Raw genomic sequence first — 25,587 nt, forward strand, 5'->3', positions numbered from 1 at the left:
GTTCAGGATTGTGATATTTCAGGATTCTGAAGTTAAGCCATATATATATATATATATATATATATATATATATATATATATATATATATGTATGTATACACACACACACACATTACATGTATTTGTATACCCTGGGTTTCATTCCCTTCCCTTTCACTACTGCCTTTCCTTAGTTTCATGGTCCTTTTTTGAAGGAGACTTATTATTGGCTGGCAGGATGCAGCCAAGTTTGTAATGATGTCTAGGTATCTCCTCACAGGTAAGCGTCTGTTTTCTTGAGGTACACTGTCAATATGTCTCCATCATTTTCTGTGACTGCTAAAGGATCTCTGGCCAGAAGTACAATGTTAATATGGCGTTCCACTGGGGAGTCCATACACTGTGTTTTTTAGTGGCACTCATACCTTTAGATCACAACATCAGTGCTGGTAGTTTTGTTTTTTGTGTCAATTTCGATTGAGTGATTGTTTATTAGCTGTAAATTTCTAAGAGATAATAACTATCTTTAATTCAAAGTTCTACAACAGTTATGATACAATTTGTTGTAAAAAAATTGCCTTCAGAAGTTTAAAATAAAACATAAGATCAGTATGCATAGACATACACTATAAGACCATATCAATTTAGTCTACTAAACCAGTCTCATAAACTAGTATATAATAGATTAAAAGTCACTTTATGGGTACAAAATGAATAACAAGTAGCAGTTTAAATGAGTACAGAGCTCTGAGTAAAAGTCATAACCATCTTGTGGAATGCAATATTATATAAAAAAATAAGTTAGATGCCCTTGAGTCGAAATTGACTCATTGCGACTCAATGAGTAGACCCCATAGGGTTCTCTTAGCGTGTTACAGAAGTAGACTGACTGGCATTTCTTCCACGCAGCTATTGCTGCTCCCCAGTTGTGCCTCAACCAGGTTTTGAACCCAGGTCTACCGGTTAGTAATCCTGCTCTTTAACCTATATGGTATCTGGCTGGGTAACATTGCATACGGTACAGAATTTTGATAAAAACTGAGAGATCGGGATGAAAGACAGGAAGAAGATAAATAAATTCTTTTCAGTGAGGAGTACTTCCAGAGGCATTTTTATTTACATAATGTTGGGGCATTTTTTTAAATGTGCAATATTTTGTGCATTTTGCGACTGCATTGGTCGCATTGCTTGAATCCTCTTGTCCCTTTCTTCTCAAACATGGCAGGAACGACTTAAGAAAATTATTTGTCTGGTATCAGTAAAATACAATACAAAGTACGATCTCTAAATGGAACGACAGATTAAAAACAATGGTATCTAGATTACCTCAAGAGGTAAGGGGAAAGAAAGGAGAGGGAAGGCCTGTACAAACGGTAGTAAGATTATCGAGTTGGTAAGGATGTAAGAAAAAAATTCATTCAACAGGGGTAAAGGTTTAGCGACTAATGAGAGAAGAGATTACAAAGGCAAAAGAGAGAAATCCTGTGGAAAAAAGGATTCAGAATAATAATTTTTATAGTACTTAGCTGAGAGCTGGCTTGAAATGTTTTGATATCTGTGTGACAAACAAGATCTGAGGTAACAGGGAGAGGGGCACTATGGGTAAAGCTTAGCTCAAGAGTTTTTGGCTGGCACGAGATTGTTACAAGGCCGACTCCGTTCCAAGGACGGAACCGACACCCCCCCCCCCCCCATCAGTAATGAATGAATGAATGAAGATTAACAACATCAAATGAAACCAGTGTTGGTGAGCTATAGATATGGATGGAATGAAAATGTATAGTTAAGTAATATCTTTCGACTTTTCCCGGTTAGGGGGTTGCCACAGTGGAACTCCAGCCCGCCAATGATTGGCAGTGGATTTTTACGGTGCCAAAGTGCCAGCCCGACGCCCAACCTTCAAAGAAGGCACACTCCTTCACGCACGCACCTACCTGCATGCCTTTAAACATCACTTGACCGCAGGGAGGACATGCAGACTCTACACAGAAGGCGCTCCAGCCGAGAATTGAACAGGAGAACCTCCTGCTGTTGACGCGACAATGCTAACTGCTGCACCACCACAGCCTATGTATTTATGACTAACTTGCAATATCTGTGGTATGTTAATGGAAGCCAGTGACTTTTGAGGATTTGCATAAGTTGTATGTTCACTGACTAGATACTTTCTGATGCTTAGTATTCCTGACTGTACTGTGAGATTGTTTGGCATTTAACTGTTTTTTGCCTTTTATATGTTGGCATTCTACCACTTGTTATCCAACGACTATTAAATGACTTCTACTGTTACTCTTTAATAACCTATGTATTCACGTTGTAACTTCATGGAGCTTTTCTCCCCAGGACTCCGCTGAAAATGGACACCTACTGTCCAGTCAGATTTATCCTGGTAAAACAAATTATTATTATTATTTTATTTTACATTTGATGACCGGGCTAGTCTAACTGGATATATGTCCACTTTCAGTAGAGGCCCGGGGAGAAAAGCTCCAAGCACTAGCAGTGACAAAGAATACAATATATAGTATTAGTCAAGTAAGTTACAGTACATTGGCTATGTTGGTAAGAACAAAATAGTAATAAGTCATTTAGTAGGTTGAACTTAATATCAAATAACAGACACACACAAAATTACAAAAAAAGTTTTATTTATTTATTTATATTACAAAGTAAACATCAAAGAATAGTATGGAAGGGAAGGTGTAGAGAGAGCAAGAAGGGGAAATAGGATGTCAGTCAGGGTTAGAGCATGGACAAAGCCAGTGAGATTTAAGGTGTTCTTTAAGATGTTTTTTAAATAGGAAAGTTGAAGCAAGGGTGGATAGTTCAGTAGGAAGCCGGTTCCAGTTTTTACCAACTGTGTTGGAGAAAAGTGAGTCCCCAGCTTTGTTTTTTGACTTAGTAGTGGCAACAAGGAGCTTATTAGCTGAGCGTAGTGTTTCAAGATTTTTGTATGGTACAATCAGATTAGTGAGGATAGGGGTATTGTTAGGGTGATAAAGCATCTTTTGTGTGATAACTAGTTGTTGCGAAAGTAGTTGGTTTTGTAGTTCTAGCCATCCCAGTTGTTTGAGGTTGAGACAGTGATGAGTTCTAAATGGGGTACCAGTGGCAAATCTGGCTATATTATTATAACTGGTGGAAAGTTTGGTAAGGTTGTTCTTGGATAGATTGGTATATATCGAAGAAACATAGAACAGGGTAGAGATAAGGTGGGTCTGGGCGATAGTTATTCTGGCTGATTGGGTGAGGAAGGGTTTGATTCTGTAAAGAGTGCCTAGTTTTTTGTTAACAGACTTTATTGTAGAATTAATGTGGTCATCATAGCTAAGGTTGTTATCAATTGTTACTCCTAGTAGACTGGTTGTAGTGTCTGGGGATATGTTAGTTCCATTGTTTGAGGTTATTGTGAAGTACAGTTGAGGTGATTTTAGAGTTGGAGCAAAGTGCAATAATTTTGTTTTTTTGGGGTTCAGAAGGAGGCAGTGTTGCATGAACCAATTTTCAACACTGCTGAGTACAGTTTGAGTGAGGGATTGGAGAGATGATATGGTCTTGGCTGAACAAATTAAAGTAGAGTCATCTGCATATTGTATGCAGGTGGCTTGAGGAATTTGGGTATGTAGATTGTTAATAAATAAAGAAAAGAGTAGGGGTCCTAAGATGGAGCCTTGGGGTACTCCAATATTCACTGGGAGGGATGTAGAAAGATTATTGTCCCAAAGTACTGCTTGCTGTCTATTTTCCAGGTAGGACTTAAACCATTGTAATGCTTGTGGGTCAAGTGATTGGGCTTTTAGTATGTCTATAAGTATGTTATGGTTTTCCATATCAAAGGCTTTTGAAAGGTCAATAAATAGTGCAGAGGAAAAAGTGTTATTGTTACGATTTTTGTTTATGGAGTCAGAAAAGGACAGCAGGGCAGTTGTGCTATGGAATGGCCTTAAGCCATGTTGGCAGTTGGCAAGTAGGTTATTTTGTAGAAGGTGGCCAAGTAGTTGTCTGTGAATGCATTTTTTCCTTTATCGTAGCTATTGGAGAGAGTAAGGCAATAGGCCAGAAGTTGAAGATTTCAGTAGATGAGCCACCTTTATGTAATGGGATGATGTGAGATGCTTTCCATATGGCAGGAATTTTGCTTTCTAAAATAGTTCTATTTGTAAGGATGGAGATGGGATAGGCTATGGCTTTTGATGCAATTTGTAGGTATTCAGCTGGCAGACAGTCAGCAGATGGGGTGCAAGGTTTTAGTTTTTGAGGGAGATTGCAGATAAGGGATGTAGGTACAGGTTGTATTTGAAAGGTGGGAGATGGAGTCTTAGTGGAGTTTAATGGTGAAGTGGTCATTGGTGGCAGACTATTGGCTGCGGTTTGAATGGCTTCAGTAAAGTAGATGGAGTTTTTATGGTTGAATCCTGCTTGGGCAGGAGTTGGAGTATCCTGGCTGAAGAAGTTTGTTTATACTTGACCAGAACTTTTGTGGATTTTGTGGATGGGTTTGTTGGAGATGAAGGTAATACTCTTTTTTTGTCTCTAAGAATATCTTTCTTGGTGACATTTCTTAACTGTTTAAAGTAAAGGTGATCCGATGGATATTTGGAGGCTGTCCATTTAGCCCAGATTTTATTTCTAAGGAGGATGTTTTGCCTAGTTTGTTTTGTGATCCAGGGGGCAGTTTTGGTTCTAATTTGTGAAGAGTGATAGGGGGCATGGTAATCCAAGATTTGAAGAAATTTAGTGTTAAAATAGGTCACTGCTTCATCAAGTTGAAGATGAGACATTGGTGACCAGTCACATGCTTTCAGTTCATTTAGGAAGCTGTCTGGATTAAAAAAAAATTAGAGCGAGAGATTTTAAAGTTGTTAGTAGTTGGGATATGGACTCTTTGTTTAATAATGTAGGTTAGCATGTGGTCACTGATATCATCAGGAAGGGTTCCTGGTTTATAGGTATTGAGGTGGCTGTTGATAAGGATCCAGTCTAGGGTGGTTTCCTTACTGCTTGGCTTATGGATTCTAGTAGGAGTGGTTATAATTTGTGAGAATCCATAAAGATTTATGTGGTTAGTTGGATTAGGGGAACTGCAGGTAACCTAGTCTATATTAAAGTCACCTATTACTATGGTCTCCTGAGGTAGATGGGTAGAGAGGTAACTAAGTATGTTTTCAAGAGTATTGGTATTATTTCCAGGGGGACGTTATGTGCAAATTAGATAGATTTGGAGTTGTTGATTTGAAGTTTGGCAGTGAGGGTTTCTGCATTGGTATTTGGTGGTAGGAGTATATTGAAGGGTGATAATTGGAGTTTAGATTTGTATAAAATGGCTATACCTCCACTTTTTTGGTTTTACGGTCACGTCTTAGGTTATTGTAACCAGGATGGGTAATCTCTTGGTCCAGAGTTGAGGGCTTTAGCCATGTCTCTGTAATACAGAGAATATCAAATGTGTGCACATCTAAGAGAGCATGTAGGTGGGTTATTTTATTGTTTATGCTTCAGTTGTTAAGGTGAGCTATCAGGAGGGAGTTAGGTGATTTAGTTAAGGTAGTGATAACAGGTAATGTTTGGTTATGTAGGTTATTGGTATTATCAGTAATAGGGCCAGGGTTTGGGTGAATATCACCATCTAATAGGGGGTGTAGATGAGGATATAGTACAAATTTAAGCAATTTGTCATAATTATTTGAGCTTTTTTTCATGAGGGAGTAAGTAAGATGGGTAGCTCTATGATATTTTGGTAATATATAGATAGAGGTGGAGGTTACATTACTGTGGTTTAGGGAGTAGAAGAAAGAAGATGGTAGAGTTTAATGGTAGTGGTGGTGGTGGTGTTCATGAAGAGAAGAATGTACAAAGAAGGTGAGAGTGTATGGTATAGTAAGAGAAGCAAGAGTTGTAGTCAAGAGTAGGATGGTTTGTGAGTATAGACTTGTGTGTTGGGGCCATAGGGATGTGTAGATAAGTGGTGAGAGTAGGTTGTTGGAGGGAGAGTAGTAAGTAAAAGGAGAGATTATTATAAGAGGTTGAGTAGGGAGGAAGTGTTTAAATAAGTAAATAAAACTGATTGTGAGAGAGAGTGCTATAAATAAAAAATCAGTGCAGGATGAGATGTAGGGAAGTGAGGGGAGTAGGCTGAGAAAGTTTAGAAGAGAGCATGCTATAGACAATAATCAATACAGGATGGATTGTAGGGTTGAGAGGGAGTAGCCCAAGGAAGGTAATTAGTTTAATTTAGGAGTTGTGAATTAGTGGGTGTGGTTGGTAAGTTAAGGAGGAAAGAGATAGGTTGATAATAGGAGGGGGAGTGGTTATAGAGGTATATGGTTAGTATCACTGGGGGTGGGTGGGAATTGGGGGTAGGGAGAGGAGCGGAGTGAGCCCGCAGGGCAGACGGAGCGGGGCAGACCCAGAGGAAGGTAATAGCAGGGAGAAAAAACAATCAGTATAGAAGAAGGTAAGATGAGGGAATGTAAGAAAAAAGGCAGAGTTAGTGAGTGAAGGAAAGGAAAAAAATAAGACGCAGAGGGAGAGTAAGGGCTAGTATAGGGCTATAGAGGAAGAAGTGGGCTAGATACTAGGGTTATAAGACTATAGTAAGTGGAAGGTAGAGCAGTAAGAGTGAGTTAGGAGTAAATAGTTTATAATGAGGGGATAGTAGAGAAGTGAGTGAAATTAGAAGTGGGTGAAGACAGCCATCTAGTGGTCAAAGCCTGTAATTACACAGAGTGGAGACCACAGTAGATGGGTGGAAGTAGAAGAAAGAAAAAGTAATTTAGAAGGGAAAGGCTTAGGGGAGTTAGAAATCCTGGAAAGGCTAGGATGACTAGAGAAAGAATGAACAGAGTGTAAGAAAGGCAAGCAGAGGGGGGTATGGCTGCTGGCTGATATGGCAGTTTAAATAGGACACTTAGCAAGTATCACAACACTAACATATGCATTTAAGAGAAGATATAATATTATTAGTTGACATACAATTTTAGTTTAGCTTGGCTTTCAATCCAGGGGGGTACTTTGGTTACCCAGGTGAGAGGCTACACAAGCAGGGTTAGGTAGGTAAATAAAGTTGTTCTTTGGCATCCAGTAGGGCACATCTGGAGGTAGAGAAATTAGGTAATAGAAGTATGCACAAAATTTTAGTTTAGCATGGCTTTCAGTCCATGGGGGTACTTTGGTTACCCAGGTGAGGAGCTACACAAGCAGGGTTAGGTAGGTAAATAAAGTTGGTCTTTGATGTCCAGTAGGGCACAGCCGGAGGTAGAGAAATTAAGTAATAGATGTATGCACAAAATTTTAGTTTAGCTTGGCTTTCAATCCAGGGGGGTACTTTGGTTTCCAGGGGGGTACTTTGGTTACCCAGGTGATGAGCTACACAAGCAGGGTTAGGTAGGTAAATAAAGTTGGTCTTTGGCGTCCAGAAGGGCACAGCCGGAGGTAGAGAAATTAGGTAATAGAAGTATGCAACGCTCAGCAGCCACGCGCAACAAATGTTAAATTAATAAAATAAATAATAAATCTGTTCTTTTTTTCTTTCTTTACATCCACAAAATGATTTTTTACTTAATAAACAAGAGTTAACGCATCCTGACTGTACAATAGTGCTGATGTGCTGACTTTTCTAAAGGTGTTCAAAATTGTGTTGAAGCAGTAAAGTAGTTGCAAGTTGGTTTTACAGATTATCAATGAAATTTTACATGTTTTTTGTGGTAGTCTCTGACAACAATAAACAAGCCAAACTATTCTAAAGTGAAGAACAAAGTGCAGCTTTTACCTAGGAAATACCAACATTTCCTCCTATTACTGAAAAGAATTGCTTAACTTGTGTAATTCTTTTCCCAAGATATTTGTGCATCAGTTTATTAATGCTTCCAGCAAGACTCTGGTGTGATCATACCCAAAATACAGTGGCTAATTTCTGATAAAATGGGAGAGAGATGCTTCCTACGTGTTTATTGGCAGAAACTGATTACTGTTTAGGCAGCGAGTCTCATCTTTTTATATATAACCATGCCTCAGTTTCATAGGCAAAGCAAATGTAGTTTTTGTCTTGCATTAATGATTGCTGTGTTTACAATTTTTGGGCCCATTCCATTTAAACAGGAGACAGATTTGTAGAAGAGAACTGACATATGGCAAAATATTAAGCTTTCCACATGAATCTGAATAACATTTGAAAATGTAAACCAATTTAAAATTTGTTTATTTTCCTGCATCATTCCCATATAATTTATGGGAGCACAGTATAGAGCATTATGATTGGATGCCCAATCTTAACCAAGTTGCTATTTTTGGAAGTGGCTGTAAATTGAGAGAGGTGGCATCAGTTGATGTAACACACAGTCCCATGTGAAAATGGGAGAGAGTAGGATGATGATGATGATGATGATAACAACAGAGTGGAGATGATCCTTGTTGGAGGCCTTGACGTGGGAAAAAAACTGAGCAGGTAATTCAAATCTAACTCAGGAAGGATATTTGCACTTTGTGTAAATTTTCATAAGGTTGTTAGGCAGAGGTGAGGGGAGCCCTTGAGAAATTTCATTCATGAATTTGTTTGATTTTTTTTTTAGACTGTAGGGGAAGCGAAATAGAAGAAAAAAGAATCATGGCAAACTAGAAGTGTGATCTGTAACACAATAGCACCGAAAAAAATGACAACAAAACTGAAAGGCTGGAATATGATTAACCATGTGGAAGAATCAGGCTTCATTAAGGAAACTTTTCTGAATGTTTTAGTGGGAATGTTTGGGGAAAATTTTGCAGGGAAAACTAAAAACCCTTTCTGATAATTTGTGAAGGTATTAAGATTACAAATGAAAGATGGTATTTACGAAGCTTAGTATAGAAGTTAAAAATAGGAATGCAGGAAAGCTAGGCATAAGGCAGTTGTAATAAAACCTTATGAATTCAGAATGGCTCAAGCCATTAAAATGGATACATCATTGTTTTTACAAGAAAAGGGTGAAACAAGACAGTCTTTGTAAGTAAATGGGAAGTTACTGAAACAGTTGAGGTGTTTAGCAGAGGCTTTCACTGATTCTCTTGTTTTTGTTTTATTGAATAAAAGAAGACTGTGGTGCTGTGTTGGACTAGACCACACATGGGTTAAGATTTCCACTGATGGTAACTTACTAGAGGAGGTGTTATGAAACTGAGGCTCTGTAAAGGTGGCAGAGCTCAAGGCCATGAAGAGCTGCAGCCACCACATGTGGTAATAAGGGAGCTATTACTTTCCATATCATTTTTCTTGACATCAGAAAGAGAAAGTTAAACTGTGCTGTCTACCTTTCAGATACATTTAGCTTTCTACCTTCTCTCTATCCTTTACTGATTTCTGTACCATCACTCTTTTTCTCCCTGTCCCGTCCTGATGAATGACTGTGTAGATTCCCTCTCCATAGCTGATTATGATTGTCTGTAGTAGTATTTGCAGCCACTTGCCCAGATTACCTAAATTTTTCACATTAGCTCAGACATAACTTTGAGACTTCAGTTGCTCTGCGTATTTTTGCTGTAGGAGAGATCTGTCTTCCTACTTGGTGGTCTGATCTTTTAGCCTCCTTGTGAAAGAACAAGGAATGGTTTGCACTGCCTGCCAGCAATTACTTTTTCTCTTTGGTGCTTTGGCCTTAGAGTGGAAATATCAACGTTTGGGGAGAACAGCATGGCTTTCTTCCTCCAAAAATGATTTTTGAAGCATGTTGTTTTTGTTTAATTTGCTTGCAAGCTTGAGTGCTTGTAATACATATTTATGGGTGCTGAAATGTACTATAGTATAAGTAGATATTAATGAGCTTTTGTTTTATGAGCTCATCTTTCTCATAGATAAGTGCTGGGCTAACTGCCCTTGTGGGCCATTTTAAGCCTAGACAGTTTCCCACAAATGTGAGAATTGAATCATGTACAGTACGTTGTGTCTTTGAGGTTAACTCCTTAATCATTATACCAACCTGCAACCCAAGCAGATGTAATGGAACTGTGAAGAAGTACTTTCAAGAATTCAGGGAGTGGTTGGTCCCTACATTCTGTTGCTTGTGTCTGCGCTTCTCCCCTGCCCTACTTTTTAAGGGTGACCCCCTTTGCATTTTCCTAATCAAGGTCTTGTATACCTATGTAATTTCTCTCTTGTGTCTTTTGGTATTTAGTAAGAAGGGCTCTGTCATGTGTCTTAATCTGATGTCTTTTCTTTATATATTTTTGCTTTAGAAAAAGTGGTTGTCAAAAAAGCACATTGCAATTCATACAAGTGCTTGTCATCATGTTATATTTGAGCTGTAATGAAGCAGATTCCAGCATAATAGTAAACAAACTCTAATTTGTCATTATAGCACTGCATTAAAAAACATTTTTTTCTCTTCTCATTGATTTTTTAGAAAAATCCCATGTGTTAATCACCCAAAGAGAAAAAAAAAACATGATGCAGTTTAAAAGATCTGGTTTAATGCAGACAATTTGTGATTCATTCAGCATAGCTGCAATGACAGTGAACCGGATACATTATCTTTAACATCGGTCCTGATACAACGATCCTTGTGTACAGCAGGTTTGAGCTTTATTTCTCTCCATTTCCATAATCCAGGCCCATTCACTTAAAGTGACACCATCATTTATCTATGGATGGCATGATTTATTGCATTTGTTAACTGAGTAGTTGGATTGCTCCATGGACTCTATACAACCACAACTTGAGTCAAGCAGGGAAGGACTTAACATTAAGAACTGATGTTGTCGGTCTTCATTCCATCATTGACAGATGGGTTCGGTGCTGATATCGGAACCGACTCGGCCATTACTACAGCTTGCACCAGCCAAAAACTCTTAGGCTTCACCTCTACCCAGAATCACTCACTCTGTTACCTCAGATCTCATTTGCCGCTTTCCGAAACGGTCACATTTAGCTGATACTCTCGACCGTTTGTGGGATTAGGTCATATTTTTTTCCTTCTTTCATATTTCTTTTTCTTCATCTCCACATCTCTCGTTACACTTTGTGTAATCTTTGTATCATCATTAATACTCTTTTTCTTTACACTATTGTGTATTCCCCAACTGTCATTGTTGATAGTTCCCTCACTCTGTTTCGGTCAGTAATCTTTCCCCTCCCAATACATGCTTGTGTACCTCTTAACTATCATCGTTGACAGTCGTCTCCTTCTTCCTTGTTACAATATATGTCCCTTTCTTTCTGTGTAGGTTTTCCTCATTCTTTCCATCTGACATGGCTGACAAGGGGTAAGACCCCTTGTCGTTTCAAAAAGTACCAGAAGTGTGGTCATAAAATTCCCTTTTCCGACTTTCATTCTTTATGCATGTATTGCCCTGGCCCCCTCCATTTACAGGAAGATTGTACTATCTGCCACACCTTCAGCCACAGGGCCTTAGTAGAGAGGCACAGCAAGTTCATTTTAAAAGGACTCCTACCATCAGCCTTTAGAGAAGCCTTATCCACTTCAGATAAAGAGAAGACCGATATTTCTTCTCCTTCCTCTTTGTCATCTGACAAAACTAAAAATTGAAGTCAGTCAGTTCCGACCTCCCAGTTGGTTCCAAAGGCCAAAAAGTTGAAGACCTCGGTTCCAAAATTTCCCTTGGAACCAAAGGCCTGTGCTACTGACACTCCAGTGCCAACAACTTCTGTTTCAGCACCAATTACAATTTTGAGTCCTTTCACTTTAAATGCCTCGACTCAGGAATTGGCTTCTAAATTCCAAACTAAGACTTTTATGCCTAGAACATATTACTTTTCTTCAATAGATCCATTTGCTGGGGAACTGCCTGAAATGTTTTTGCAGAGGCCTAAATCTTCTTCCACTTTGTTGATCCACTCCACTAAAAGCCTTTCAGAACGTGGAGAGGCTGGTGAATAAAATTTTGTGGGCAAGAGAGCTTTCAGGCCCACTTTATGTACTGATTCCTTCTGGTCTTAGTACCGAAACATCCTTCACTCCATTGACTACTCCTGCTCTAACCTCCTTGGAGGTCTCAGAGTCCTCTGTTCCGGTTCTTCCCGCACCGACTGTGTTGGCTCTGGAGTTCGCTTCTGCAGAGCCAGCAGTTACCCTGAGCTCCTTGGTTATGTCGGAACCAGAGATCTCCTATAGCCGTGGCTACCCTTTCAGCTCCAGGGAGCAGGTCTCGACTCCAGGTTTTTCAGAGCCATCCCTGCTTCTTGGAGCTTCGGCTCGAATTAGTTCCACTCTGGCTTCAGTCTCGAGGGTTGGTTCTTCTGAGCAGGGAATGACCCCGGTCCCAAGGCAGTCTTTCTTGGTTCCGGGCTCCCTTCCCTCTTCAGGGAGACTGGCCTTCCAGTCTATGCAAAGGGCCCTTTCTCTGTTGGAGATTCAGTCAATGCCTACCCCATTGGAACAGGTCCCCCCCCCTCTAGCTCTACTATTTCACCTACCTCTCCACTGGGACAGCAGGTGCTGAAACCTTGGGTTTCACAGCCACAGGTACTGTCATCCTATGATACTTCCCCAGATTATCCTACCGAGGAGGTCCCTCACAAAAAGAAGTACAAGAGCAGCATTTGGATTTCCCCCAGGCATCAATCACTGAAGATACAGATTTTGATGAGGATCTTGGAAATTCTAAAGCAAGAGGGGTGGCTGGAGGACCCAAAACCCTTCCCTCTGAGGAGTCTGTTTACCTGCAGGCTTTCGTCACCCGCCCATCTACCTGTTCGGTGACTTTGCCTGCTGATGAGCTCATTCGGTTGATTTCACAGTGGGCATGGAAGGACCCTGAGTCTGTCAAGCCCATCCTCAAGAGACCAGACAAGATACTTTCTGCACCCAAAGACAAACATTTTTGGGCTAAGGGTCTTGCAGTTGATGCTATGGTCGTAGTGGCTGCCACTAAAAAGGAACTGGCTGAGGAGAGTTTTTCTGTCCATCTCTCCAGTAGGGAGCCCCGGGCTATGGACAGATTTGGGAAGCAGGTCTATGCTTCATCAGCCTTTGCCATAAGGTCCTTGAACTATTTGGCACATTTCACCAGACTTCAACGGGATCTGATCAAGGAATTATCAGATACCCTGGCAGGGGCTGTAGCTGAGGGAGTCCAAGAGAAAGTGGCTACCCAGTTAACCACCCTGGAGTCTCTCTCCAATTTGTCTATGAGGCTTATCACACATACAGCTGAAGGGACGTCTAGAGCAGTGGGTACAGGCTATGTGCCTTTGTGATTTTGCAGAACTATTCAAGTCTTCTTTCATCAATGCTTCTTTTGACAGAACATCATTGTTTGGCCTGAAAGTGAAAGAAACTTTGTCCAGGTGTGAGAAAGATGGTAAGACCCTTTCTGCTGTGGGCGTATGTTTTTCTACCCCCCCCCAAGGTCTTTTTCTAGGAAGCAGAGGAGTGGTGAAAAAATCCTAAGGGCCTTTCCAAGACACACTTGGAGGGAGTTCCTCTTGGGGCAGAGGGGGAAACCAAAATGGAAGACGCTGTCCTCGCCCCAGAGGTGGTCCACAAAACCAGGGCTTCAGGGATTCCTTCCCAGGCAAGCCCTTTCAGTGCTCCTGAAGGGAGACCCGATTGTCTTCCTCTGGAGGCAGTCGAGGGATACTTATCCTTGCACCCAAACACCTGGCGAGACATAACAGATTCCTGGGTATAGCAGATCTTATCCAGAGGCTATACCATTCCCTTTTCTCAAACTCACCCTGTTTACAAGAAAATCCCTGATCTTTCCACCCATTCAGAGGGATTCAGCAGTACAAGAAATCCAAAAATTGCTGGACAAAAGAGTTATCCAACAAGTCCCGCCAGACCAAGAAAGATCCTGAACTTACTCAAGATTCGTTTTACTGCCAGAAAAGACTGGGCTAGAGACCAATTTTGGGATCTCAGTGTACTGAACAAATCGGTTCGACAAGCAAAGTTCTGGATGGTCATGGTACAGTCTATTCTTCCCTTTCTGAAAAAAAGACAACTGGATGTGCTCAGTAGACCTTCAGGATGCTTATTGACATGTAAAAATGGACAAATGGTCCAGAAAGTTCCTCCACTTCTGGCTGGGAGCTGGGGGCTAGTTATTATCATTTCAGAGTACTGCCTTTTGGATTCACCATAGCCCCCAGGGTGTTCAGCCAAATTCATTGCAATAGCAATAGCTCACTTGAGGCTGCAAGGATTCCGAGTGTTTCTGAACTTGGATGACTGGTTCATAACCGCTTTGACCAAGCAACATCTGTGCCCATCTAGAGATCACGGTAAATCTAGAAGAGTCACGTTTAACCCCAACACAAAATTTGGGGCAGTACTGAATACTTGGGCAATGATTGCATCTCTTCCTCCAGAACCTCACCAGAGAATCATGGTTCAGAAGTTAACCCACAGAAAGAAGGTTCCAGCACATTTAGTCTTAAAAGCTCTAGGATCCGTGGCAGCTTCTATAACTCTAGTGCCACTAACCAGGTTACACATGAGAATTCTGCAATGGCTACTAGCCTCCCAGTGGTCCATACTTCATCAGCTGTTGTCACAACAAGTCCTGATCACCAACAAAAAAAAGATGATCTTTGGTGGATGCACTCCAATCACATTCTTCACAGTCGTCCTTTTGTTTTTCAGGAGCCCACGACCATAGTCACCACAGTCCCCTCCCAGATGGGGTGGAGGGGGCATTATTTGGGCAAGATGGTTCAAGGCATTTGGTCCTCAATAGAGGCCAACTTACACATCATTGTCCTAGAAATAAAAGTGGTGCTTCTTGTATTGCAGGCCTTTCAGACAGCTCTTTCTCAGGGGACTATTACATTTCAAATGGACAATGTGTCAGTAGTTTGGTACATCAACAACCAGAAAGGAACCAAGTCTTTCCCCCCTTTGTCGAGAAGCCCTCAGTGTGCGACAGTGGGTGATCTCCTCCAACCGCTTTCTAATAGCAGTGCACATACTGCGGGAGTTCCAGTGTGTTTGCAGACAAGCTGAGCAGATGCATCCTTCAGCCTCACAAATGATCTCTCAATTAAAAAGTGGCAAAAATGATTTTCCACCTTTGGGGTCAGCCTTGCTATGATCTGTTCGCATCTCCCCTAAACAACAAATGTATTAACTACTTCACCCTGATTCCCCCTCTGGGAAAGTCAATGAGAGACGCTGTCCTTCACAATTGTCCCCCCCAGTCTCCTATATGCCTTTCCCCTGATACCTCTAATTCCCAATTTTTTACAGAAAGCACTCAGGTAGAAGAGCACAGTGATCGTCATTCCTCCTTTTTGGCCTCAACAGGTTTGGTTCCCCTTCCTTTGGCCTTATCTAACTCAACAACCCTTGATTCTGGACCCAGTGCCAGATCTCCTGTCTCATCTGGATGGTCCTGTTCACCCAAACATTTTGAACCTCAAGCTGACTGTGTGGTTCCTCCATTTCCATTAATTTCTAGGTGTCCAAATATTTCCTCCCCAGTACACCACATTCTTTTATCGGCTCACAAACCTTCCACAAGAAAACTGTACACCAGTTAGTGGAAGAGATTTACCATTTGGGCCCTTGAAAAGCAAATAGATCCCTTTCCAGCTTCCATAGAATATGTCCTAGATTTTTTAGCCTCTCTGTTTAACGCTAGAGCTTCTCCTTCTACCATCAAAATACAATTAGCTGCCATCTGTCATTTTCATAATGGCTTGGATGAACATTCTTTAGTCTCTCGTAGACTTTGTAAATTGGCACTCTCTTGTTAAAGCCCCCATTCACAGATCTGACCCCTCCTTGGGACTTGAACCTAGTTCTTCAGGTCATGATATATTCTCCTTTCGAACCCTCTGTGGAATGTGACCTAAGTTTTTATTCTGGACAAAACTCTCTTTGGTAACTATTACCTCTGCTAGAGGGATCTCAGAGATCCAGGCCTTATCATCTGAACCTCCTTACCTTATATTTCATAAGGACAGTGTATCTTTGCGAACGAACCCCTCCTTTTCACCCAAGGTTGTATCAGAGACTGATATTAATCAGATGATTAATTTACCAGTTTTCTTCCCTAATCATTCTAACAAAGGAGAGTACACCTTGCATTTATTCGATGTCCATAGACAACTATGTTTCTATCTTCACAGAACAAAAAACATAAGACACTCTAGTCAACTATTTGTTTCTTCCTCCAGTGCAAAGTTGGACAAGGCAGTCAGCAAGATTACTCTCTCTAAGGGGTTGAATGACTGCATTTCATTCATTTATGATAAGAATAATTTAACCTTGACTAAACCAGTCAAAGCACATACTATAAGGTCTATAGCCACTTCATCTGTCTTTCAATCCAGAGCTTCAGTGGATGACATGTGCAGCAGCTACTTGGGCTACTCCCCATACCTTTATTACTCATTACAAATTGGACTTGGTCTCAAGGGGACGATCATCCTTTGACTCAATGGTGTTCAGGAATATCCTTCCATGACTGCACCCAAGATTTTAGGTAGCTGGGGACTCTGCCCCTTCTGTCAAGTATGAATTGAAGATTGACAACATCAGATAAAGAATTTATGTACTCACCAGTACATTCCTTCTGTGTTATCTATCTTCATTCATCCTTGACTCTTCCCCTCCATCCCCCAACCCCAAAGATTTTTGGTGGAATGGATCAAACTCTTTTGAACTATTATCTTGTCCAAACACAATAGACAAGACTTCCACTCAGCTTACCGTACACATATCTGGATGTATACATATACCACGCGGCTTACCGTACACATATCTGGATGTATACACATATATGATTTTTATGTTTCAATGTCTTTTCTGCAAACTCGATCTGAGGTAATTGAGAGTGAGCGTAGTGGTGAAGCTTGAGAGATTTTGGCTGGTCCAAGTTGTAGTAACAGCCAAGTTGGTTCCAATATCAGAACTGAACCCATATGTCAAGGATGAATGAAGACAGACAACACAGATGGAATGTTATGGTGAGTATATAACTTCTTTTTATAGAAAGATAAATAACAAGAATAACACACAAAATGATTGCAATAAAAACATAACACAAGCAAACAAAGTTAGTCAAGAGATGAAATCGATTTCCAAGTGTAACATAATTAGTAGTAGTTACAATGTGCAAATGGAAAAATGCAGTTTTACAATCTGGAGTACAATTTGCAAGTAAAAAAAAAGATTATATTGCAGATTAAGCAACTTTTCAAAATGGTAAGTAAGGTGCAAGTTGAGATTTTTTGAGCAATTGAACTTGTTCAGTTATCCGCATCTGTTTAGGGATGCTGTTCCAGCTAGCTACTATAACCTTGTGAAAAAGTCTTTTCTCAGGTGGCTAAGGGAATACAGTGGCCTAGTTAGCCATGTGCAGTCAACTTTCCTGATGGAGTAGCTTTGGATTTTAATGCTGAGTTTGTGAAGGAGACAAAGGCAGTAATAATGAAAAGTGAGAAAATTTGTGCTCCAAGTACTGAACCATGAGGGACACCTTTGTGTATTGTTTCTGTAGGGGAATGTTTATCTGAAACAAGTAATCTTATGGTTCTGTCAGTAAAACAGCTTTGGAACCATTGCAAAAATTGGTAGAGAACCCAATATCCATTAATGTGTGAACAAGCGTAGTGTGTTTCACTGTATTGGAGACCTTTTTCAGGCCAAGAAGGATTGCACCAGTTAGTAATACCTTGTACTATGTCTGAGAAAATGTGACCTATTAAGCTGTAGATGGTGTCAGGGAAATAGTGTGATCTGAAAGAATGCTGTCTGTCCCAGAAGATGTCCTGTTTGTGCTGTATCCAGCTATCTGTTTTTCGATAACTTTCTATAGTAGTTTAGTGGACACAGTTTGGCAATTAGATGGTTGTCATTGGCATCATATGTGAAGAGTTTTTAGGCAGTGGTATGATGCTAGGCTGTGTAAAACTATAAGGCAGGGTATTAGTGCTGAGGGTTACATAAAGGAAAGTGAGAGAGATGGGCAAGTATGCTGCTGCTGCGTAGTCCTAGTATAGTTGGGTGAATGGGGTGACAGGCTGAAGTATGTCCATTACGATTCTTTCATTATGTATTTCAACATACCATTTGACTATTGTTTTGAAATAAAATGGCTGATTTTGTAACATTTTGCGTAATGGAAGGTAGAGATAATATTTGGAGAATTACTGAATCCAGGGATTGTGGTAAGTGAAAAATTGACTGTGTTGTTTTAAAGGGGATTGAGTTTTGTGTCCTTTGCTGGCTGAGGAAACGTGTGGTTTCAGGATTTTTAATTGTTTTCCAGAGTAGTTTGGGTTGGTGTTAGTCAGAGATGTATCTTTCTGCAGTAGTTAGCTTTGGCCTACTTAGTGGAGATTATAGTTTTGATTTTGAGGTGTTGGTGTTTGGAGTACTTGTCACGTTTTTTCCATTCTGCTTACACTTCATCTCTGTGCCTTATGTGTTATTGAATATGTTTAAAAAAGCCACACATTTCATTGCCTTGATGTTGAAGGCTTTGAGTGAAAACAATCTGTTCTTTATTGGGTTTATGAGGTTATACAATGTAGAGAAGACTGTTGTGGGGTTATCAAGACTGTAAAAGGGTCTCTAGTCTGTAACATACCTATCCCGGGGGGAATAGGGAGGGGAAATTTATCTCTGTGTTCCCCGATTGGAAGAGTGATCCAGAAAGTGTAGAGTAGCCCTCAAACAATTCCAGGATCGGCGTAGGGGAGGGATAAGAGGGTAGGTCATAACATAAAAATCCCTCCCCCTCACTGAAACAGGTGCCAGTGAGAAGCCACAGGATGTCCTTAAGTTCCATACATGCAACTGCCTAAAAAATTTGCTGTCACACTGGGGGATGTTGAAAGGGACTGGTAGACATGGGGACTGGGTGGGAGCACTGGGGTAGAAGACTGTAAAGTAAAATGCAAATGGACAAGGGAATAAAAGTAAATAAGACTTGTACATATAAGCCTACTCATGCTATATGGGTAATACTTATACAAACAAATGATTCGTGATTTATAAAGATTTCCGTTGAAGGAAGAGGGCTGACACCTACTTAAAATGTTTAGTTTAGTTGGTTAACTTGGACAACTTATTTAGTTCAGGATCTATGCTTTGCATATCTAAGATACCTAATGATGTAAACACTCAATTTCTGCTCGTCTTATAAATAGTATATAGCTTTAGTTTTCTTCTGATTATTATTTTTATGCTTTGACTACTGTAAAAGTCTAGTGTTGCTGTAACTGTGTTTTTTTCGCTGTATTGGTCTGTACTTCTTCCTATAACTGCCTGTTGTTATTCATTTCTCTTTATTGTTTTGCTTTATCACCCAGTTGTTGGCTGAAGAGGATCTAACACTATTCTGATTATCACACAGAATAAATAAATGATTAGTCTGTATCCTACTAATGTCACTAGTTTCGGTGCAGCATCCCCACTCGTAACAGAAAGCACCCCCAATTTTCCACACCTTAAAGTGTTGCACTGAGGACTGTAGTACTTGACTGGGTGTAACTTTGCTTAGCATCATACCTAGTTACACCATTCTATTTTACCAGCAAGTTGTTTTGTGCACTTGTGATCATAATAAAATTCACCATCACTTTGACTGCAAAACATGCCTACTGAAATAGTGCACCTGCACAGCAACATGCATGACTGACAAAGTAAGTAGGGCTTATTCTTTTATCATCTATCTGTCCATTCAACCACGCCCCTTTCTCCTTATTTTTGCACCTGAGATCATGTGGTAACATCAACAGTGACAGGCATCTAGAGCCAATGTTCACACTGCCAAGTGGCTAGCTCTGCCATGGCTGTTCTTCCATACCAAAGCAACACACGTATGCATGCATGACACACATATACACATGCATGCACATATGCCCATATACACACACATGCATGATACACATGTACACATATATACACATATGCATGCCTGACACACGTACACATATACACATGCATGACACACACATGTACACATATATACACATATGCATGCCTGACACATGTACATATATACAAATGCATGGATGCATGACTCAGACATACACGTATACAGGTGCACATGCATGCATGCATGACACATGTACACATGCAGATGCACATACAAGCATGCATGACACGTACACATATACACATGCATGCATGACACACATACACAATACACACGCACATGCATGACACACACATGTGCACATATATACACACATGCATGCCTGACACACGTACACATATACACATGCATGCGTGCATACTCGCATCATAGGCATTTTATGTTTGTCGAGTCCACCTACTGCATATCTTTGGAAAGTAGGGGGAAACTGCAGCACTAAAAAGAAAACCCGCATGAACACAGGGAGGACATGCAGACTGCAGACAGAAGGCACCCTAGTTGAGTGGAACTGCAGAACCTTTTGCTGTGAGGTGACAGCACTACCCACTGCCATCACCTTCTAGGTAATCACATACTGTAAATTTCAGTGATAAGTTCTAAGTTTACAGCAAAGGAGACACTCCGCTACATCACATGTTGAATACTGTAGGTGGAGATTTTGGCCTCATCAGGAAATGTGGGCATAAGTACTTAAACTGGCTGATGTCTCCGAGGTGGTGTGTGTGTGTGTGTGTGTGTGTCTGTAATACATTATAACAAGAAAACAAATGCCACTAGTTTTCAGCTGTATTAAAATGGTGGTTGACGTTGGTCCTCTTTTTGCCAAGCCCTTGCCCCATTTCAGAAGAAGGTAACATATGGGAAAGAGAAGGGTACATGATTAACATAGAAAGTTTTGTTACTTAGCTGAGATTATGAGGGACAAAAGAAATGTCAGCTATACTTAAATATTGTTCTTTGCTGTTTCTTCAAGGAAGAAAAATTCTAACACACGCACACCTGATTTTTTCTTGCAGAAGTCAGGTGCAGATGTTTTCAAAGTGCAGCAGACCCACTTATTGAAACATGCGAGTGGGGCATTATCATTTCCAGTGCCTTTTGATTTACCTCCAGAGCATTATGGAAGTAAAGGTAAGATTATTTTCCTGCACAGTATGCCAATATGTCCGCCTGCTCACATAGCAAATTAAAGTTTGTTCCGAAAAGTTTAATGCTGCACATATCCTTTTATCTTCATCTTTGGGAACTTACTGGTTTGTCACAGCTTTGCTTGTTTATTTGTAGTTTGTTGACTGGATTAGTCCCACTAGGTCAGTGGCCTCTTTTCGGTGGAGACCTGAGGTGGTAATCTTATTGACTAGGGAAATTTGACCAGAACACCATGGATCCAACTCTTCTCTTTTCAGGAAGTGCCACGGGATCTTTTACATCCATCTGAGCTGCCACCGACAACTCAAGCAAACGCAGCCTTGGTTTAACATCTCATCTGAAGGATGGTACACTCAGGTTTGTCACGTTATGCTGAAGGATGTGTAAAGCCATTGCTATTTTTAAAAAAAATGAACTTTTAGGAATCTTCTGCTGCACTGACACTATAAATGTGGATTTCACATTTACTTATAAAAAACATGGCAGTGGGTGAACTTGTAGACTGTGGTACTGTAGCATACTTAATTGGTTGGGTATGCTGTTATCCTTAGCAGTTCTGGGTTGCTAAAAGAATAAGTGGCTTTTTTGGCAAGCCTTTCCATCAAGGATGCTTGTAAAATTCTAGTAGTATCCTTATTGTTTTATCACAAGTCTTTTAAGCCAAATTCTGACAACATCTGGAAGTGTTCATTGTTATATTTGAAGAACCTTTTGCTGTGTATTTTTAAAATAGCAATGGCTTTACACATCCTTCATATAGTATCACAACCTATGTGTTAAATAACACTAGAAATCCATCCTTGTTTGCTGTTCTTCTATACTCTATCTATTGATCTCTAGTGTTTTTCTTTCTTATGTTTTTGTGAGACCTTAGTATCTCTTATCATAAATTACTAGGTGTATCTAATTTTGTAATATGTTATAAAGATTTGTACTACACCATTTCTAATACAAATGTATTAGTCTTATTCATCTATTCTTAGATAATTTTTTCCTTTTTCCTACTGAAATATAAAATATATAATCTTAGGTTTGTACTATAATTGTTAAAACGTATGTACCAAATTATACTGTTATTGTCTTTGTCTTGACCTTTTATGTTGTTGTAATTTGTGGAGCTTTTCTCCCCGGGCCTCCACTGAAAATGGACATATATCCAGCTGGACTAGCCCGGTCAACAAATGTAAAATAAATAAATAAAAAATATTTTATAGGACTTTACCTTTATTTAGTTTATATTTCACTGTATTTATATAAAGCATACACACTGAATTCCATCTTTCATATGAGTTTACAATAGCTTTTAAAAAAAAATGAGCCGTGGTTTCTCTGAAAAACGTCTTATTGTTTAAGGTAAGACGGTTGAATGCATGTCCGATTTGCAGTGGTAATTGGAGGGAATCAAGCATGTGATGCTTAACGACAATAATTCAAAAACAAAAAGGGGAATCAGTTAAACTTAGTGTCCACAAGGGCAGCTATCCTAGTACTTCCTTATGAATGTGTGAGCCCATGAGAGTGAAATAAATTGTGGGAAATGCTGGGAGGTGATGAAGAAAAGTACTCCGATAGTGAGGCAGTACTTGCGTGCATCCTATTTCCATGCGAGTCACACATGCAGTGCAGTGAGCAGATTAGAACATACAGCTATTATCCTTGTCAGAAAGACATTTTTTTTCACTTTTACTCACTCGCTGCTTTATTTCCCAAATCTTTTTTCCCTTGTGCTGTTCAAAATATCAGTTTAGAAATTCAGTTATTAAGCTTTTTCCTATCTCGGTTTGCCAAATACCTGCACATTTTAAGCAAAGCACTTTGTCATGCATCAGTACACATTATAACAGCTAAGGAGAAACATGCTAATAACAACTGTTTTATTGAAATGCGAACCTTCCAAGCTTTAGTTTTCAGATTTGTAAATGATTATACACTGATCAGACTTCCCATAATGTTGAAGTAATTAACTTTGTTGGGTTTTAAGTGTTTAATTCAAGAAATGTGTGTTAAATGTTAGCCACTGGTAAAACAAAACAGAGCTGGTGTTTAAATGAAAAACATACAAAATCTGAAATAAATGCTACCTGTTTCTCATCATCACCTATGCATTGCCAGTTAATGTATTTATTTTTTATTTACACTTGTTGAGCAGGTTACTCTCACTAGGCCAATTGGACTTTTTTTTAGGGAAGACCTGAGGTAAATTCATACTAAGGTGAAATTTGTCCAGGATACTGGGGAAATTCCCCCTCTTCGTTTCACTAAAGGATATTGGAGAGTGTTTCCTGTCAACTGATGGGAGGAAATGGTGACTTGGTGTTACCTCCTTTCAGTACTTTAGCTTCTGTCTCTGCACAGACAGCTGAGAGCAGTCCTGTTTATTAAAAACATTGTGTTGGAGGAAGGTAATTTGCTTTCAGGGACCTTGTAACAGCTTATTATTACAGCAGACCTGCTGGTGTCATGGGCTCTTTTTTGGTCAGATCATCTGTCTGCTGTTGAGGAAATTTATCCTCCTATTTCTGGTCAGAATGGTGCTACAGGACTGAATGAAGTACTTCCATTGAAGTCAGTGAGTGAAACTTCGGAAAGTAGTTACGCTTCTGCTGCTGCAGCAGTGAAGATGAGGATGAAAAACAATTTGTTATACAGGAAATGGGTTTTTGTTTGCATTTCAGCTAAAACTGCAAAGATGGTAGGTCTTTATTGTGTGTGGGACTTTGTTAAAGCCATTGGGCTTTAAGGTTACTGATACTCATTCCTTAATTTATTTGGGCAGTGAACATTTTTGTGAAATGACTTTTGATTTGCTGTTTTGTAAAAAAAAAAAAAAAATAGAGCTTGTGCTATTTTGAACTGATATAGTAATGGAATTTGATGTAGGACAATATTGTTCTGCTGTATGGGTTACTTTAGAGGAATATATATACATAACATATTTCTTTTATGATTAATATATGGGGGTAGATTTATTGCATGTTATGCTGGCATGTGCATTTTTATTGTGGATCTGATACACATCTGATTGTTGATTGTTCAAAAAACAATTTTTCTTGTGAGGTCAGTTTGGATATAATGTTAAAAACTGTTTTAATTTGTTCATAATGCAAAAGGTCATGCTTAGCTTACTTATCCAGTGGGGTGAAGTTTGGGAGGATGATAAACTGATGGGGGCTGCTTGTGAGCATTTATCTGTGGTACAGGTAAGGCCCTTGGTAGAAGTTTCCAGTGAGGTGCAGATGAAAGCCCCTGTTCATAGTTCATAGTTTAGTAGTAGGCTAACTACCCTTGTGGGCCATTTTTAAGCTTAGCCAATTACCCCAAGTGAGACTCAAACCCTGCACCTTGTGTCTGTAAGGTAAACACCTTAACCATTATGCCAACCTCCCCCTAAAAGGAGCGGCCCCAGCCATGACTCATGTAGTTCATAGGTTAGAACTAGGCTAACTGTCCTTGTGAGCCATTTCAAGCCTAGTGAATTACCCCATGTGAGAATCAAACTCTGCACCTTGCATCTGTAAGGTAAACAGCTTAACCATTATGCCATCCTCCCACGCTTCTACTGATGGCAAAGGGGAAGTTTTTCTTTGTTCCACATGTTCCTGGGAGGAACCTAATTGGGTTAAATGTCAGGAAGGGATCTTTTTGAAAAATGTTTCTTCTCAGGCCGAAGATGCTATTCCTTTTGCCACAAAGAGTTATTTGGTTCTAAACCAGTATATTAGAGATCGTACTGTGGTCCCGGTATTTAAAATGAATAAAGGCAATGATGAAGAAGGTGAATGTATTCTTAATATTGATACAAAGGAAGAGATTCAAGTGGATGCTTGTACAGCTGATAATGAGAAGGAAGGGGAGGAGCAGGAGATACTTATTACTTCCTGGGTTAAGAAATATGAAAAGAAGTGATCAAAAAATAAGGTTCACGTAGTCCCATGAAACACGCACTGTTTAACAGTTCCTTTAGCTGATACTTATGAAGACAAGCCAGGTCAAAACTAAACAATGTATTTATTCATAAAATATGAAAAAATAGTTAAGTGCTTTTGTCCCATCTCAAGACTTCTTCAGAACAAACTTGAACCAAAATTAATGGTTTAAATATACATTGCCACAGTTAGTCAAGTAATCAAACAGTTAATTGTACCTTAAAACTTGCTAAAAAAAATAAAAAAGCAAAACATGCATGAATGATGCCTATTTACATCATAAGTCATACAAACTTTAAAAGGAGGTAAGTTTGTACAGACATAAATAGTTAAGGTCACAATGAATTAGAAAGTAGCAATCAGTTTTTAGAAATACAAACAGTTCAAAACATGAGGAAATTATAAAGCATAAAAAGCATCATAATTTAGCAGTTCTCATTTTTAGAACAGAATGAACAGAAATATGTTCGTTCACCCCGGGGTAATATAGTGGCATCAAGTTGGATTTGCTAAACTAATTCTCAAGAAAAAGAATACAATTAGATCAGATATCTGTCTGTTGGATGTTTAACAGTTGACAACTGCTCACAGGGAGCAAGTAGCAGTGTTTTGTGGTCGGGATATTTTTTTGAGTATGGGATTGGACACTTGTTAAGGTATTACTGTGTTGGCTTCTTTGAGGGTCACGTTTTTAGACGTTGTTGTTATTTCTCCT

At 39.7% G+C, this 25,587-nt stretch overlaps 1 protein-coding gene across 3 annotated transcripts in view; it reads left to right on the forward strand.

Annotated features, from left to right (window-relative positions):
- TDP1 (tyrosyl-DNA phosphodiesterase 1) overlaps positions 1-25,587 on the forward strand; it is a 2,057,997-nt gene that overhangs the window by 1,677,691 nt on the left and 354,719 nt on the right. For 2 of the 3 annotated variants that reach the window (XM_044074698.1, XM_044074697.1), the window contains one exon: positions 20,814-20,928. The exons of the other annotated variant lie outside the window; for it this stretch is intronic. In XM_044074698.1, coding sequence (XP_043930633.1) covers positions 20,814-20,928 — 115 coding nt within the window. The remainder of the gene's footprint in view (positions 1-20,813; positions 20,929-25,587) is intronic. 3 annotated transcript variants of the gene reach the window in all.

Source organism: Protopterus annectens, chromosome 6.part0 (genome assembly GCF_019279795.1).
Source record: "Protopterus annectens isolate FY-2018-M chromosome 6.part0, PAN1.0, whole genome shotgun sequence".
Taxonomy (NCBI): domain Eukaryota; kingdom Metazoa; phylum Chordata; order Ceratodontiformes; family Protopteridae; genus Protopterus; species Protopterus annectens.